The 16,836-nt window shown below is 41.4% G+C and overlaps 1 protein-coding gene across 6 annotated transcripts in view; it reads left to right on the forward strand.

The window, feature by feature from the left end:
• The window catches only part of ACAD10 (acyl-CoA dehydrogenase family member 10), a 114,770-nt gene that overhangs the window by 76,519 nt on the left and 21,415 nt on the right, over window positions 1-16,836 (forward strand). For all 6 annotated transcript variants that reach the window (XM_059893699.1, XM_059893700.1, XM_059893698.1 and 3 more), the window contains exons 5-10: window positions 3,079-3,237; window positions 3,947-4,106; window positions 5,601-5,742; window positions 10,753-10,821; window positions 12,337-12,518; window positions 16,609-16,759. In XM_059893699.1, coding sequence (XP_059749682.1) covers window positions 3,079-3,237; window positions 3,947-4,106; window positions 5,601-5,742; window positions 10,753-10,821; window positions 12,337-12,518; window positions 16,609-16,759 — 863 coding nt within the window. The remainder of the gene's footprint in view (window positions 1-3,078; window positions 3,238-3,946; window positions 4,107-5,600; window positions 5,743-10,752; window positions 10,822-12,336; window positions 12,519-16,608; window positions 16,760-16,836) is intronic.

The raw sequence follows: 16,836 nt of genomic DNA on the forward strand, positions 1-16,836 counted from the left end.
TATTTTAGAACATAAAGTCTAGTTGGATTGACAGGCAGAAAATTCAGAGCACAAATATGGGCAATTAACGACCCAACCTAATGCTCTTTTCACCTCCCACCTCCTCATTCCTCCTGTACAAAGCCAGTCAGAGATAGAGTTCTCTTCCCTCTGCACAGCTGCCTGCCTCCTTGCCCACTTTAACTGTTGGTTTCCCCGCTGGTCCACAGCACAGCCCTGCTCCAAGCAGCCTCCCCTTCTGGTGCTCAGGGACCTCAGCCAGATTTGAATCCTGTCTTGCAGCTTGCTATAAGCAGTAGCTTTGATTCTCTGGACCTCAGTTTCCTCACCTGTAGTTCAGGAGTAGGAATTTTCTTCGTTTAGGGTAGCTGTGTGAATCCCAGAGTATAATGCATGCAAAGCACTTTACAGAGTGCCTGGCAGATAGGTAAGTATTCAATACATTGTAATTATTTTCAGAGATTCCTTCCCTCCAGTGTGGCTATGCGGATGTATCTTCATCTGGACAGAATCAGTTGGCCAGGCTCATATTGGGCCCTTCAACTACTTAAGGACTTGTGAGCGTCTTTAAAACAATGGACTTGTTTATTCAGGCTTCACAGGCTCTCTGGCGTGTGCTTTTCAGATCCATTTTCATATTCTATGTCTGCAGGAGACCTGGAGTTTTGAAAATCTGTTTCCTCAAGAGCAGGGGTTTACATTTTTGTTCTCTAAAGCTATAAAGAAAAAAATTATTTTGGAAGAAGTAAAGCTAATGGAATCATTCCTGTGATCCCCATCATCACTGGAGGCTGTTCCTGAACTTTTCAATGTCACAGAAATCTGTTTCTGCTGAGGTGTATGTGGCTTTTAAATTTTGTTCATCTACTTTTTTTTTTTTTTTTTTTAGTATGGATGTTTTATGTCTGAAATTTTGCTTGTGTCCAGGTGTAAGCAATGGGTAATGTCTTTTTTTTTTTTTTTTTTTGGCTGCGTTGGGTCTTAGTTGTGGTGCGCGGGCTTCTCTTTAGTTGTGGCACGTGGACTCCAGAGAGCACGGGCTCAGCAGCTGCCACACGCGGGCTCTCTGGTTGTGGCGCGCAGGCTTAGTTGCCCCGTGGCATGTGGGATCTTAGTTCCCCGACCAGGGATCAAACCCATGACCCCTGCATTGGGAGGCGGATTCTTAACCACTGGACCACCAGGGAAGTCCCCATCTACTTTGTTTTTTAAGTAAAAACTTCTACATTATTTTTTTTATTGTAAAGAACACACGATACAAGATTTACCATCCTAGGGACTTCCCTGGTGGCGCAGTGGTTAAGAATCTGCCTGCCAGTGCGGGGGACACAGGTTCGAGCCCTGGTCTGGGAAGATCCCACATGCCACGGAGCAACTAAGCCCGTGTGCCACAACTACTGAGCCTCTGCTCTAGAGCCCACGAGCCACACTACTGAGCCTGCGCGCCACAACTACTGAAGCCTGCGCACCTAGAGCCCGTGCTCCACAACAAGAGAAGCCACTGCAATGAGAAGCCCGTGCACCACAATGAAGAGTAGCCCCTGCTCACCGCAACTAGAGAACGCCCGTGTGCAGCAACAAAGACCCAACACAGCCAAAAATAAATAAATAAAATTTTTTAAAAATGTAAATAAAAAATGCTAATGTAGTACAATGAAAAAAATAATTTACCATTCTAGCCATTTTTAATTATACAGGACAGTAATTTTAGGTATATTCACATTGTTGTGAAACACAACCCCAGAAATTTTTCATCTGGCAAAATAGAACACAAGAAGTCCAGGGATCTTATCCAATTTAAATCTCAGGAATTTTTTCACTTCTCCAAATGTACTCACCTATGAGAGGAGATGTCTGCTTGTGAGACTTGGCCCTGATCCCCAGGGTTTGCTCCCCCTCTCCTCTTGTCTCGGCTGGTACAGCTGTGCTGCTTTCCTGTCGCATGATGCCTTTATTGGTGTCTGAAACACCTGCCTTCTCTGCTACCCACTGTTGACATCTTCTTTAGAAGGAGCTTCTTTGTCTTCTTTTAGCTCATTCAGGTCCTTAGGAGACCAGGAAGAGTCAGTAACTTATTCAGAACATTTATTTGTCTGAAAAGGCAGTTCTTCTCTAACCTTGAACAATGGGAGTTTGGAGGAGAGGGAGGGCCTCTGAGGTTTGTCCTTGGTCTTGGAGAGCGAGGGTCAATTCAGGAGTGATTGAGGGAGTTAGTTCTATTCTTTGGGCAGACCAGAGGGTATTGGTTACAGGCCTCTATGGATGTCTTAGGCCTGCTCACAGGAGATCAAGCCATGGGGACAGTGTCAGAGGACTTGGGGTTGCTGGATCAGAGGTAGCCTGACACTGAGACAGCTGTTTCAGGGTTCTCCTGAACCCTCAGCAGCACCCCACCAGTTCTGGATCAGATACAGGTTGAAGCAAGGCTGTCAGGATACAGGAGGCTCTTTGCATGAAAGGGAACCATGTCTTTGCCACTGACGATCTCTTTGGTGTTAGCCATCCTGTGGGATTTATCTGTCTAGGTTGAGTACAGCTGTTTGTTTTTCAACTTCTGAAATATGGACATTAAAGTCATGTTTCTTTTATAACAGTAAACAGTGCCTTCTTTCTGAGAAAATGGTGAAATACTTTCTCTAAAACTGAAACGTGCAGCTTTTCTTCTGTTCTGTGCATTCACAACACCTAACATTAGCAAACTGCTATGTCATTTTGGAACACATTCAAGTTCATTAAGTTTCCCAGCTACCGTTAAGATAGGTAAGATGGCTGTTAGTGTTCCCAGTTTCCTGACGATGAACCTGAAGCCCGTAGTGCCTTCGCTGTTTGCACAAGGTCACTCACTCTGTCTGAACCAGAACTTTGGTTTTCTGAGTCTTCCCTCAGGTTGTAACCCAGTATTTCCAAATCACTCCTCTTAAAAAAGCAACATCATTTTCTATCATGACACTCTTAAGTTACTTGTTATAACAAATCTCCACTGCCTTCCTTCTGCTCTGCTTTTCAGAAAATATACTGGGTGTACGTGGGAACACCACTTTTAGGGACATTCATCTCTCCTTCCTGTCCCTCCCTCAGGTTGTGGAATCCTGCCTGGAAGGTGTCTGCAAGCCAGACGCCAGGATGTACAAGCTGTGCTTGGAGCGGCTAGGCCGGCAGCCTTCTGAGTCCATCTTTCTGGATGATCTTGGACCGAATCTAAAAGCAGCTGCCAGCCTTGGTATTCACACCATTAAGGTAAAGGTCACTGTTTTTGAACCCCTGTTGTGCCCCAGGCACTAGTGTAAGCATTTCTATGCAGTCCTCTTACACTCATAGTTGCAGTTGCCTCTAGTGGTTTTCACCCATCCTGCCGTAGTCTTTTTATTTTTTATTAATTATGAAATCTAGGTGACTAGCCAGTTGTATTTTCAATAGGAAGTAAGAAGGCAGAATGAGAAAAGAGTTACACAGGGAGGTGAATGGCAGGCTTAAGACATTTTGGGTGACAGTTCTGCTGGCCTGGTGATGCTGCTCTGGGTGGGGACCCAGCAGCTACCAGACACACGGGCCACCCCAGTGCTTTGAAGCAGGAGGAGCCACGTTGGTGGCGGGGTCTCTGTCCAGCTTTCTACGTCTGGGTTTTCATTATTAGCTGACGGGCCGGTAGGGACAGAGTGGACACTACAGCACAATATTCTGCCCTCCTGGCACGAGGGAGTATCATTCACTCTTAACCGGCACTCTTCCCAGCAGATAAGAAAGTTTAATGTGGTTAGGAATTAAATGGGAGGAGGAAACTCATTCTGAGGCTTTCTCATGAGCTGACTCTCCTGGCTGCAAAGTCCTTGCTCAGAGAACTGACTTCTTCTATATTTCCCTCTAAGAAAGTACCCTCTTAGAGAATAGGCAGGAGGAGGGGCAGGGTTGACTGGGCGTCCATGTTCAGTATTCTCTTTGAAACCAGGTTCATGACCCAGAGACTGCAGTAAAGGAACTGGAAACTCTTTTGGGTTTTCCGTTGAGAATGGCTGTTCCAAACACTCGCCCTGTGAGAAAGACGATGGAAATTCCCAAGGACTCCTTGGAGAAGTACCTCAAAGACTTACTGGGGACCCAAGCCACAGGTAGCTAAGTTTCTGCATTTTGGTAAAGGCTAGGCTTTCAGTCTGGTTCTCACTTTCAGTCCTTAGTGGAATATGCTGGAGACAAAGACGCCATGTGGTGAAGAAAATAGCCAGTGGGCTCAGTGAGCCCAGGGCACCCGAGTGCTGCTCTGTTTTGCTTGGGGAAAAAGCACTGACTTCCTTTTTTATGGATCCCCAAAGTGTACTTGGCCCTTGTTCCACGTGAGAGTGTGGTGTGGCAGCAATTGCCTGCAAAGGGCTGTCCCGGAGGAGAGGAGCTTGCAGTATGTGCCCAGGGGTGTTTGAGTGTTTCTAATATTTTCGAGATGACAACCTGTTTTGTGAAGGTGACTTAAAAGTTGCACGAATTTAAAATTTGACAAGCCGTCTCTATCTCTTCAAAGGAACCTCTAGCTCCTTCTTCACATTCCACCCTCAGAAAAACAGGTGCCTCATGACGTTTTTCTTTTTAAATTTATTTTATTAAAGTATAGTTGCATGAACTTTTGAAGAAATTTCTACCTGGTGATAAAGTTTGATCCTTGAAAGTACTTTTTTTTAAATTTAATTTTATTTGTTTTTTTATACAGCAGGTTCTTATTAGTCATCCATTTTATACATATTCGTGTATACATGTCCATCCCAATCTCCCAGTTCATCCCACCACCCCCCGCCGCTTTCCCCCCTTGGTGTCCATACGTTTGTTCTCTACATCTGTGTCTCTATTTCTGCCCTGCAAACCAGTTCATCTGTACCATTTGAAAGTACCCTTTGTGTGCAGCTTCGCATGAGGATTTTTTCCAGTGATGGGATTGTTCTTAGAGCCTCTATGAAGCTGAGGGACCCTTTCTGACGAGACCAGCTAAGTCAGGCAAACTCCCATTTCCTGCGAATCTGTGTGTAGAGTTCGTCTCATTGTGAAGACTAGGGTTGATTAGGCTGTTTCTGCAAGGGAGCCTCAGAGTTCAGCCTGCTGGGGTGGGAAATCGCATCTCCTGAAAGCAGCTTTGGCTCGAGCTGCAGGCCTCTGCATAGCTCCTTTTAGCTGTCACGTCATTGTCAGGCGTGGTGTGGCTGAGTATGGGGTGAGGGGCACACAAGGGCACTTTTCATCCTCAGCTTAAAGCATTCCATTTAGCAAGATGGGTTTCCATGACTGTGCTTGTGTTTTACAAACAGAACTAAAAAATTTTTCTTTAGGGAGCAGGAGTTGGCAAGAAGGACAAAATTGGACACCTGCACAGAGTGAAAACTGTCATGGTGTAAATCCAGTGGCCTTTGCCACACCATAGTGTGATATTCTGGACTCGAGCTGGAGGTGGGGAGTCTGCCTGGGACGCAGTCATGTCTGGTACCCCGGGAGGAGCTGCCTCCCTTACAGTGCATTCCAAATCAGGGCGCTCCGCATCCATATGCAGTAGTCATTAGAAAGGAAGAATGTCCACATTTGTCCTCCAGAGCTGGTTTGAGTTTTCCTTGCTTTCAAACTTGCAGGCCCACTGGAACTCCTTCAGTTTGATCACGGGCAGTCAAATCCCACCTACTACATCAGGCTGGCTAAACATCAGCTGGTTCTGAGGAAGAAACCGCCAGGGACGCTGCTCCCATCCGCGCATGCAGTAGAGAGGGAGTTCAGGTAAATTCTCAGAGCTGGGGGCGTGCTCGCTGTCCCCGGCCTCCGCAGCCCAGCCCCTGAGCTGGCCAATCAGCACTCCACTAAAGTGCCTTGAGACATTTAAAATTACAAGTATGACTCTCCAAAATTATTTCTGATAAGAACATGTCACCTAATTTTATTCAGGAGCTTGTTTTCTCTTTTCTCTACCTAAACCTCTAGGAGACTAGACTTTTTTTGAGCCTCTATTAAGTGGGGCCATAGCCCAAGGAGGCATGGCCGTGAGTTGATAGTTAGTGAAACCTGGGGTTCCTTATATGAATCCCTCTACTTTTATGTATGTTTGATATTTTTCATAATAAAATGTTTAAAACAATAAATGTATTACAACCCATCCAAAATAAAATCTTTTGCTTTGTGAATAGGGAAATTTAAACATAGTAGGTTGAAAAACACTAGCTCCAGACTCTTGGACAGTGAGTGGCAATGCGATGACTGGACTCGAGTGGGGCTTCCCCTCCTGGAAGGCTTTCTCTTCCTCTTCCTCCTCCTTCCTTCCAGCCTATCATGTCCTGCAGAAGGAAAGTTGCAGAGAGTGTAAGGAAAATGTGATTTCGGCTCCTGGCCTCTTCTTTCTCACCATTTACTGTCTCTCCTCTGACTTTTTGGTTCCTTGAATCTGACTTCTCTAAGTGTTACAGGGACTGATGACTGACATTTATGAAGCCTTCGGGGTTCATTTATGAAGCCTACAGGAAAAAACCTGCAGCTATTTGTGAGCATTCATAAATGTGCCCATGTGATAGTGAGTGTGTGCTTGTAGAAGAGAAACCCTGAAATGTAAAACTCCCACTGTCTCTGTGCATCCTACTTGTGAACTCTCACCAACTTCCCAGCATACTGAGGAATTCTGGAGTGTTAGGACATCCAAAAATCCAAGAATGCATAGAATTTCCATTTTAGTAAAGGAATAAAATGTGCATTTGAAGATGAAATGTATATGGTATCTGCTTATGAAATGCCAAATCAAATTTGGAAAACTGGGAAAACAGTATAACATAATTTATAAAAACCTCAGGGTAGTCATACTTTTATACCTAATAATTCCAATAGGGGATCTCTCTTTAAAAAAATAGTTCTAAATAGGGAGAAAAGCTTTATGCATTAATATGCTTACTGCAGTGTAGTTTATAATAAAAAAATTGGAAACCTACAGGTATAATAAAGGAGAAATGATTATGCAAACCTTGGTATTTCTGCTTGTTGGCACAATAACAATAATAGTAATAGCTAACATTTACTGAGTGTTTAGTATGTGTCAGGCACTAAATAAATGCTTTGAATATATTGTTAACTCAAACCATTCTCACAACTCCCTGATACGGTCCTATTATGATCTCCATTTTATAGATGAGGACAGTGAAACTTAAAGAAGTTAAGCAACATGCCTACTGACACACATCTAGTATGTGAGTGATGGAGTCTGGCTTCACACCCAGGGCTGGTAGGATTCCATACCCCAGACTTAATGATTATGCTATTATTGCAGCCAATAAAAGGATGCCTATAATAAAATTAAAATGTGTATGATAAAATTTTTTTCCTTTTTGGCTGCCCAGTGTGGCTTGGGGGATCTTAGTTCTCCAACCAGGGACTGAACCCAGGCCATGGCAGTGAAAGTGCTGAGTCCTAACCACTGTACCACCAGGGGACTCCCCTGAAAATAAAATTTTAATGTAGCAAAAACAGATACGAACTATATATGTCTTAACTATGTTTTTTGTAAAGACTTGTACATAGAAACAAAAATATTGGAAAGGAGCACACCAAAATGTCTACCCTGGTCATGTTTGGGTAGTTTGTTAGTACAAATTGTAAGTGACAGAAACCCACCTAGCCTGACTTAAGTATTCAAAAAAACGAAAGGAGGAGAAGTGGTAAAATGTATTGGCTTCATTATCTAAATCTTTCAGGTATGGCTGGATCCAGAGGCCCAAATAATGTCACCAGGACCCATTCATTCTCTCTCTCCATCTCTCAACACTTCTCTCCTTGATAACCACAGTGAACGTTCCAGCGTATCTCCTGAGATTGACTCGTTGGCCCAATATGGGTCACAGCTTTGTTCCTGAACCAATCTCTGTGGTCAGGAGGATGCATTATTCAGATTGGCCAAATCTGGGTCTTGTGCTCAACCCTGGAATCAGGATTGAGTCACTCTCACCCAAACCATGTGAACCTACAGTGGGGGAGAGCTGTTTCCCAAAGGAATGTCTAGGTATTACTATCAGAACATGAAAAGGGGAAAGGACAGCAGGAAGCCAAAAGCAGGAGCCAGTTATTGGTGATAAGACCGACTAATTATTTTTCTATTTAAAAAAATTCCTTCCTTAATGTTTCATAGAATTTACCAGTAAACCCATCGGGCCTGGAGGTTTTTTAGGAAAAGATTTTTGATTATGGGTTTGATATAATAAATATTGGGTTATTCAGGTATTTTATTTCGTCTTGCCTTAGTTTTGGTAAATTGTAATTTTCAAGGAATTTGTACATTTATTAAAATATATAAAATTATATTGTAAAATATATGAAGTTATATATGTCCATTTCATGTTAACAGTTGAATTTATTGTTCAGAATATTCCCTTACTGTTTTATTTTTTTTTAATTTATTTTTGGCTGTGTTGGGTCTTCATTGTTGCGTGTGGGCTTTCTCTAGTTGTGGCAAGCGGGGGCTACTCTTTGTTGCGGTGCGCATGCTTCTTATTGCGGTGGCTTCTCTTGTTGCGGAGCATGGGCTCTGGGTGCGCACACTTCAGTAGTTGTGGCACACAGGCTCAACAGTTGTGGCTCGTGGGCTCTAGAGCAGAGGCTCAGTAGTTGTGGCGCATGGGCTTAGTTGCTCTGCGGCATGTGGGATCTTCCCGGACCAGGGCTTGAACCTGTGTCCCCTGCATTGGCAGGCGGATTCTTAACCACTGCACCACCAGGGAAGTCCTCCCTTACTGTTCTTTTAATGTATGTAGGATCTGTAGTGATTTCCCATCTTTACCATTCCTGCTATTGATTGATAGTATTTTCTCTCTCTTTCTTTCATCAGTCTACCTAGGGATTTATCATTGTGTTGATAATTTAAAAGAACAAATGTTTAGTTTTGTTAATTTTTCTGTTGTTTATTTTCTATTTCATTTAGTTCTGCTCTGAGCTTTATTTCTTTCCATCTTTTTACTGTGGGTGTATTTTTACCTTCTTAGGTGTAACCTTAGGCCATTCATTTAACATCTTCCTTCTTTTCTAATATGAGCTTTCAAAGTTATAAATTACTTTGTAAGCACATATGCATCCCACAAATTTTGACATGTGTTTTTATTATTATTATTACAGTTTGAAATATTTTCTAATGTCTCTTGTGATTTCTTCTTTGACCCATGGCTTATATGGAAGTGTGTTATTTAACTTCCAAATATTTGGGCTTTTTCTAGCTATCACATAGTAACAATTTCTCGTTTAATTCTATTGAGGTCTTAGAAATACTCTGTAAGATTTTGATACTTGGGGCTTCCCTGGTGGCGCAGTGGTTAAGAATCCACCTGCCTAATGCAGGGGACACGGGTTCAAGCCCTGATCCGGGAAGATCCCACATGCCACGGAGCAGCTAAGCCCATGCACCACAACAGCTGAGCCTGCGCTCCTAGAGCCCGTGAGCCACAACTACTGAGCCCGTGCACCCAGAGCCCAAGCTCTGCAACAAGAGAAGCCACCACAATGAGAAACCCACGCACCACGATGAAGAGTAGTCCCCGCTCGCCACAACTAGAGAAAGCTGCACGCAGCAACAAAGACCCAATGCAGCCAAAAATAATAAATAAATAAATAAATTTATTTTTAAAAAAATATTTTGATACTTGGAAATTTATTAGGACTTATTTTATGGACCAGTACGTGATCTATCTTGGTGAATATACTGTGTGCAGTCTAAAAGAATGTGTATCCTAAAAAAAAAAAAAAAAAGAATGTGTATCCTGCAGTGTCTGTGTGAGTGTTATACAAATGTCCATCAGGTCAAGTTGGCTGGTAGTGTTGTTCAGATCTGTGTCTTACTGACTTTTTCTAGTTAGTGTAGTTTTGATAAAGTCAGTTACTGATAAAGGCATTTTACAGTCTCAACTATGATTGTGAGTTTGTCCGTTTCTATCTTTCATTCTGATAATTTTTACTTTAGGTATTTTTGAAGCTCTTTTATTAGGCACATACACATTATTTATTTATTTACTTTTGTAATTGAAGTATAGTTGATTTAATGTTGTGTTTAATTTCTGCTATATAGCAAAGTGACTCAGTTATACTTATATATATTCTTTTTTATGCTATATTTTTATATATATATATTCTTTTTCATATTCTTTTCCATAATGGTTTATCACAGGATATTGAATATAGTTTGCTGTGCAATACAGTAGGACCTTGTTGTTTAAGGCACATAACACATTTATGATTGTAATATCTTCCTGGTGAATTAACTCTTGTATTGTTTTGAAATGTCCCTTTTTATCTCTGGTAGTCCTCTTTGCCTTAAGGTCTCTTTTTCTAATATTGATACAGCTATACCAGCTTTTTTATGCTTACCAATTGCATGGAACGTCCCTTTCCATCCTTTCATATTTTGTTTTATTTATTTATTTATTTCTATCTATGGTTTTATATTTAAAGCATGTCCCTTATAGACAGTATATTAAGTCTTGCTTTTGAACCCAGTAGGACAACTTTTGTCTTTTAATTGGAATGTTTACTCTATTAAATTTAGTGTAATTATCAGTATGTTTGACTCAGGTCTATAATTTTGCTGTTTGATCTTTGTCCCATTTGTCTTTTGTTCTCCTTGCCTTTTTGCCTTCTTGGGTCAATTGAAATTTTTAAATTTTAGCATTCCATTTTAATTTCTGCATGTAAAATTTTTAAATCAAAAAATAATTTCAAGAAAATCCAGTCATCTCATTCAGCAGTCTCTCTCATTTTTCTTTGTTCTGGCAGGATAATGAAAGCCCTTGCAAATGCTGGAGTCCCTGTCCCCAAAGTTCTTGACCTCTGTGAGGATTCAAGGTAATGTTCAGATTTATTTTTCCTATTGTGTGTTCAAGCTACAGAAGAGAAAAGTCCTTATACTAACTCACATTCCAGTTTGCTAGAGTAAAGACAAGTAAAATTTGGGTAGAAGAGAAAAGAGATTTTATAGTAACCTCCCCTAGAAGTTCACAGATCTTTAAGTTATCCTGAAAGATAAATGCTTGCTTTCGTGAGAATTGGTAGGAAACATCTTTTCTAACATTTAAAAAATATATGTCCATCTAGCTTCATGTTGCTTGTTTTAATTAATTTTTTTATTGTGGGCTTTCTAAACTGTTTTTGAATTGCTTTATAATATGCTTTCTGAGTCTGTCTCTTTATTTTTCCGATTTTTTAATTATGAAAATTTTGAAACATACACAGAAGTTGAAAGAAGAAAAAATAGTACAGTGAGCATGCATTTACACTTCATCTAGATGAAAACATTTGTTAACGTTTTGCCACATTTGCTTTCTATGTATATGTATATATGTGTATGTGTATATATGTGAATAGGTATATTATATAGATAAAATAATTTTATAGAAATAATTAATTACATATAACATTTTTCTAAAAATGTTTTATAACATAATTTAATGTTTTATTAAATAATTATATAATTATTTTGTAAGTTAATAAGTATATCTTATATGTATGTATATAAATTATTATTCACTGAACCTTTTGAAGTAAGTTTCAGGCAGCATATATCTTCTAAGAGTAAAGACATTTTCTTTCATAACCACAGCAATATTACATTTAAGATAATTAAAAATAATTTAATAATATAATTTAATATATAGGCCATGTTCAAGTCAGGATGAATAGTTATAATAGTAGAATTTTCAAAACAACTTTTCAGAGTACTAAACTGATTTCTAGTAGTGACAAAAATATGGATTAATGACATTTTGGTGTGTCACCTTAATACTTTGGGGTGTTGTATATGCCATTCATACCACTGGATAATGATGAAAATAACATCAATAACAAGAAGGGATACTTATACAACCCTCACTGAAGCCAGAAACATATGCCAGGCATTCCCTATGTATTTGCTCCCTTAATTCTTATAACTATCCTTTGAAGCGTTATAGATTAAAAAAAACAAAGCTCAGAGAGGTTTAATATGTTTCTCAGGATCACACTGCTAGGAAGGGCAGAGGTGGCACTTAAGCCTGGTTCTCTGACTCCAAATCCCCCTCTCAACATGCTGCTTTCCTGTATTATCACACTTAATCCCATTCCAATGGCTTCTACAAGTGGACCAAAGAGAAGAGAGGCATGCTGGCAAGGAAGTGTAGACAGGGATGTGTGTGTGTGGATTGGTTTGGGGAGGGAGTACTTCTAACCCCTGTGCTTATGTGCAAAGGAAAAAGGAAGTTTCCAGTACTCTGGATCCGAACTCCCACCCAGCACTCAAAGCTTACACACAGGACAGAGCAGTGCCATGACTAACAGCCTGCCACATCATGGGCCACTGAAACACCCTGTCTGTGTCCCTGCTAGGGTCATCGGCACCCCCTTCTATCTGATGGAGTACTGCCCAGGCCTCATCTACAAAGACCCCTCTCTGCCAGGCTTGGAGCCCAGCCAGAGGCAGGCCATCTACACTGCCATGAACAGAGTCTTGTGCAAGATTCACAGTGTGGACCTCAAGGCCGCAGGCCTAGAAGACTATGGGAAACACGGTGAGCACGGGGCCGCTTGTCTTCTGTGCTGATGTTTCCTCACTGGTGCCTCTGCTTTCATGATTTCCATGGTACCAGGGTTTTAAGGCACCATTGGTAAATGTGAGGTGGGCTTGTTAGCTTCCTACTTGGAAATCCACTTTCATTTTAGTGTAAGTGTCACTTACCTAGATGTTTTGTCCTGAGATAAATCCCTTCATGGACTACAGAATCTCTCTTCCCTGAAACTTTTATCTCACTGTATCATTTAAATCTTTTTTTTTCCTGATACTGGCCAAAAGTACTTAAGATACGTATTTTCTTCTCCATTTTTCACCATTTCCTCTAAATATTCTTTTCAATATTTAGAGGAAAGATTTAGGGATATATTTTTAAAATGCCATTTTGCCAAGGTATTTGTTTGTATAATTTGTTTCTGTTTTCTTCTTTCTTTTTTTAAAAAATGTCTGAGACTTGCCACAACTAGAGAAAGCCCTCGCACAGAAACGAAGACCCAACACAGCCATAAATAAATTAATTAATTAATTTAAAAAAAAATTGTCTGAGAGTTCCAGTTGGTCCTCATCCTTGGAAGCACTTGGTATTGTCGGGTTTTCCCTTTTCCTTTTTTTTGGAAGTCAGTTGTATTGAAATGTAGCATTTTACGAATGTTGACAAATGCACACACTTTTATAACCACCATCACCATTGTCTTCATGCTTTTGCATGCAGAAACTTTAGCATGAGCCAAAGAGTTTCACTTTGTCTGCCCTGCAGCATTCAAGATTATCTGACTCTCAACCAGTGTGCATTGCTGACCATGGTCAAAAAGAATCTCTCAAATAAGCTGTATTTTGTTCTTTCTCTGCTTTTAACCAAAATGTGCCTGTTTTCTCTAGGACCATATCAAAGGCTGCAGTATGTGTCCAAAGTACATCAACTTCCTGACACATTTCTACCAAGTTACCTAAAATTCTGTCATTCCATAGGCACATGATCTGAGGTCTCAAAACTAACCATTTGAGAAGCTTTGCTACCACAGAGCAGGCTTGCTGACTTCACAGCCCCAGTTGAGGGAGTGTTCCACCCCTTCCATACGCAGCCTGATCCATATCATACACTAACCTGTTGACCAGAGTTACCAGCTTAGTGGGGTTCCCCTCCATCTTGGTGGTCTCATTGGAAAATATTTACAGTAAAAATTTGTTGTTTATCCAAAATTCCAGTTTAACTGAGCATCCTCTATTTTATCTGGGAGCCCTAGTTACCAGTAAAAGGGTCAGCAGGCAAAGACCATAGATGTTGCCTATATTGAGCCATTGTTTCAAAGTGGAAAGAGCCCTAGACCAGAAGTCAGGTGCTGATTTGTGGGGTGACCTTGGGCAAGTCCCATTACTTTGTTATAGTTTTCTCAACAGTAAAGGTTCAGTAAAAAACAAAACAAAACAAAAAACCCTGCCCTGCCTCCCTCACAGTGCTGATGTGAAAAGCAAAGGAGATGGCAACTGTCCTAGTGTTCTGAATGGAGATAAAGCCTCTGTCACATGAAGCAATGGGCAATGTGACATCCCATCCCACAGTGGAGAGACAGCAGCTTAAGGAGGCCTCTCCCATGTGCTGAGTGGATCCTTTGCCTTTTTAAAGTAGACTGTTTTGATGCACTTTCCACTGGCCTATTAGTTTGACAAAGAGACAAAGCAGAAATCTGGTGTGATTTTATATGACTCAGGGTCAGCCTCCTGGGCCGCAGGCTGTATTTGGAGCCTTATCGCATAAAGCAGCTTCCTCAAATTTCACATTCACTGATCCAGTTTACAGGGGCATCAGATCTTCCTTTTCAAGTATCCTGTAATTTCTCAAGTTATGTCAGGAACCCAGCTGCTGCGTGGGGCATTGGCTATATATAGATAGTACACCATTTGTGTAAAATTGGTATATTTGAATAAATTTAAATGTTTATTCGCACACGTGAAGATATCTCCAAAAGGATGCCTAAGAAATTGGTCACATGGGTTGCCTTTGGGGAATAACGGCTGAGTGGCTGGGCAGGGGGATGGGAGAAAATCTTTATTGCACTCCTTTTTGTCACTTTAATTTCGAGCCATGTGAATATATGATTTATTGAAGAGAACAAATTTAAATTTGTAAGGAAAAGAAAAAGCACACCAACATGATTTCTGATCAAAAGGGACTTTTGACCAGATCCTTTAGGTCCAGTCTAGTTATCACAAAGAACCTTTCCATCAAGGACCTGCAGGGAACCTATAATTCTCTTTTCTCATCCCAGAGGGCAGGCTGCTTTGGGGAGGAAGGGCGTTAGTGCCTTGGCAGGCCTGCTCGGGACCAGTGGCCAACAGAGCCAGAGCCACAGGGACAGCTGCATCTACTTCCCACGAGAAGAGTGTGTACAGCACTGGGGTGTGTGTGTGCGTGGGGGGCAGGGGGACATCCTAAATCCATATAGGAGATTTTCCTGAGGGGCTCCTTCCGCAAAGGCTCAGTTCCTGGTGGCCTTTGTATGCAATTTATTATGATAATTTTCAAACTCTAGAAATGTGAAATAGTACAATGAATAACTGTATGCCCACGACTGATTTTAACAATGGTTAACTTTTGCCATATTCCTTTATATAGCTCTTTCTGTTTCTATCTGCACAATTAACAAAGTTGTAGAGATCCTGGCGCTTGACTCCTAAGAGCTTCAGTATGCATTTCCTACATTTCCTAAACGTAAGGACATCTCCCAGCACCATTATCACATCCAAGGAAATTTACCATTTTCCCAGAATATATAAAACCCAGTCCATATTCAGATTTCCTCATTACCCCCCTTACATCTTTTATAAGTGAGTTTTTTTGGTTGGTTTTCCAAATCGGGATCCGATCGAGGAATCTAGAACAGTCCTCTCACTGTTTTTTTTTTTTTTTAATGAATTTTTTAAGGGACCAGGTAAGTATATTATAGAGTTGTTTTGATTGTTACCTTATGATTTCATTTACTGCTGCTTCTACTTCCTATAATTCTGAAAACTGGAAGTTAGTTCTAAAGGCTTGATTTGTTTGGGGTTAAATTCCTGTGGATTTTGATCTCACCTCTCATCCAGCCCTGCTGGATCTTCCGAAGGACAGGCGTCTGGGTGCTCTGAGTGTGCAGTGGATTCCACAGAAGGAGCCCAATCTTTCTATCCTTGTCTTCAAGCTTCTGGGGAACATTTTTCTCTCAGATGAGGGGTGAGGGCTTGACTTAGAGCTAGTGGTGTGATGTGTTATTAATTATGAATTGTTTTAATAGTGACAATAATTGTCAATTGACAACTAATAACAGTGACAGTAATAATGGTCATTATTCATTGAGCAGCCTTCTGTGTTTGGCATATTATATATGGACTTCATTTGGCCTTCACAGTGGTCCTAGGGAATACAGGTGGCAGTACACTCATTGTACAGATGAAGCAATGGAGGCTTAGAGAGGTTAAATTAGTTGAAAAGCTTAACTGTGAGCCAGGCAACTCCAGAACTCCCTCCAGTTTGTGGTCCCAGATATAACTTGCAATCTCCTCAACTGTGGTAACTCTGGTAGCAAACAACTGAATAATAGCAAATACTCATGTAGTACTTACTACATGCCAGGAACATTTGCAGGGGCTTTACATATTTTATCCTCCCAGCAACTCTATGAGGGCCATCTCATCAATGAGGAAACAAAGGCATAAAAAGGTAAAGTAACCTGCCTGAGATCACACAGAGAATGGCAGAGCTGGGAACCAAACCCAGACCATCCACCCCAGAGTCTGTGCTCTTAGCCACTCACTGTCCTTTAGCCAAGAAGGGATTTATTGAAGGCTGTTAGGAAGCTCATGGGATCTGAGAGGGCCAGGGATCAGGCTCGGAGGCTGTGTGGCTGGGAACAATGCCCAGATCACACAGATCCAGCCAAGATAAAACAGCAGTGGCTTCCAGGTTGAGGGGCGGGAACATCATGTGGGAAATTCTCTAGTCATGGGAAGAAGATGCCTCAGACATTACAAAGGGCTTCATCGCACTGGTTGATTTTCGAAACCTCTGGAGGTTGTTGAGATGGCACACCATGTTCTAATCCTCTTTCCCTCAGGGGACTATATTGCACGCCAGGTACAGACATGGATCAAGCAGTATCGAGCCTCGGAAACCAGCACCATCCCGCCAATGGAGAGGCTCATCGAGTGGCTGCCCGTCCACCTTCCCAGGCAGCAGCAGACCACGGTGGTGCATGGGGACTTCAGGTCGGCTGGGCATGAGGAGGGCTGATACTTAGTTGTGGAAAGTGATGGGAAGGGTATTTGAAGGGGAAATTAAGCAG

This window comes from Balaenoptera ricei, chromosome 14 (genome assembly GCF_028023285.1).
Source record: "Balaenoptera ricei isolate mBalRic1 chromosome 14, mBalRic1.hap2, whole genome shotgun sequence".
Lineage (NCBI taxonomy): Eukaryota > Metazoa > Chordata > Mammalia > Artiodactyla > Balaenopteridae > Balaenoptera > Balaenoptera ricei.